Raw genomic sequence first — 1,586 nt, forward strand, 5'->3', positions numbered from 1 at the left:
ATTATAAACTGTAAATATATTTTATATAAATAACTTTTTTACAAAATAGTATGCAAATTTCTTTCAAAAAACTTATGTTCCTTTGTTCCTTGTTTCTTGTCTTAAACCTTAGCTCCAGGGTACCTTTCCATAATCATACCTACACCCTATAATGTATATAACATATTTGTTAAAATACAAATACAAAAAGAAATATGGAAATGGTTCATTAACAGCAATTAAATTATCTTTTTTAATTCTTTTACCTGTCCTCCAGCTGCACAAGCTGCAATTAGTCCAAACTTTTGATCTTCTCTAATAAGTCGATTAGCGGTATGTGTAGCTAATCGAACTCCAGTTGCTGCGAACGGATGACCAATTGATAAAGATCCACCCCATGCATTCCACTTATCAATATCTGGTATTCCTACTTTTGAAGATCTACCCAAATAATTTTGTGCAAACAAATCAGAATCTAAAGCTTTTAAATTAGCTAAAATTTGCCCTGCAAAAGCTTCATGTATTTCCCACACACCAATGTCTTTTACATTCAATTTTGCTTTTTGTAACACCTGCAATTTATTTGGAAGATATTGAGAGTTAAAATTTTAAATATATAAAAAACAAAAAATTTAATAACCTGTGGTACAGCATAGGATGGTCCTAAAAGTAACTGATCAACAGGGTCCTGGGAAACATAAGTGAAATTTCTTAAATACGCTTTTGGAGTTAAACCAAGTTGAAGAGCTTTTTCTTCTGTCATTATCAAAGCTGCTGATGCTCCATCAGTTAAAAAAGAAGCATTAGCAGCAGTAACTCCTCCATATGGTTTAACAAATGCTGGCTTCAATTTTTGTAATTGCTCTGGTGTTGCAACACGAATTCCATTGTCTTTATTCACTACTTCACTTACATTTGGAACTAAAATAAGTACTAAGATTAATCATCTTGTTTCTTTTCTCTGATTTTATATTTAATTACCTTTATAAGGAATGATATCTGTGAGATATCCTTGCTGTTGTGCTTTAGCAGCTAAAGTATGTGAACGTAAAGCATATTCATCCTGTTCTTTTCTTGATATTCCAAATGCAGCTGCTAACCTATCACCACTATGTCCCATTGTTTCATTGCTAGAAAATTCAGCTACTGCAGGCAACTGTAATTACAGAAATATAATAAATAAATACATTTAGAATATAATTCTGTAAAAGAAGGTAACATACGTCTGGTACAAAATGTGTTGGTCTAATGGTAGCAAGAAGAGCTAATTTTTGTCCAACTGTTTTTGCTTTATTAGCTTGCAACATCAATGAACGCATGCGTCTATTATGTCTAATTGGTATATCTGACATGAATTCCACTCCACCTGCAATGACTACATCATACACACCACAAGCAATCAAGCCCATACCAGTTGTAAGAGCTTGGTTACTACTGATGCATGCCATAGTTACTGTATGTGCAGGAGTACGATCATTGTATCCTGCTGCTAAAGCTGCTTCTCTAGCAATATTTGAGGTTCTTACTTCTTGCAGTACTGTACCATAAACAATGTACTCAACAATTTCTTTAGGAAATTTAATTTTTCTTTGCAAGGCCCTTATAAT

The 1,586-nt window shown here is 33.0% G+C and overlaps 1 protein-coding gene across 1 annotated transcript in view; it reads right to left on the reverse strand.

Moving 5' to 3' along the window:
* Positions 1-76: 76 nt before the first annotated feature.
* Positions 77-1,586, reverse strand: part of LOC108577543 (trifunctional enzyme subunit beta, mitochondrial) — a 2,105-nt gene continuing 595 nt past the window's right edge. Inside the window, exons 3-7 of the mRNA XM_017940724.1 lie at positions 1,203-1,578; positions 961-1,135; positions 620-900; positions 246-551; positions 77-146 (exon numbers count right to left, since the gene is read on the reverse strand). Of these exons, the coding sequence (XP_017796213.1) occupies positions 102-146; positions 246-551; positions 620-900; positions 961-1,135; positions 1,203-1,578 (1,183 nt within the window). The 3' untranslated portion in view covers positions 77-101. The remainder of the gene's footprint in view (positions 147-245; positions 552-619; positions 901-960; positions 1,136-1,202; positions 1,579-1,586) is intronic.

The sequence above is a fragment of the Habropoda laboriosa genome, unplaced genomic scaffold (assembly GCF_001263275.1).
Source record: "Habropoda laboriosa isolate 0110345459 unplaced genomic scaffold, ASM126327v1 scaffold5, whole genome shotgun sequence".
NCBI lineage: Eukaryota > Metazoa > Arthropoda > Insecta > Hymenoptera > Apidae > Habropoda > Habropoda laboriosa.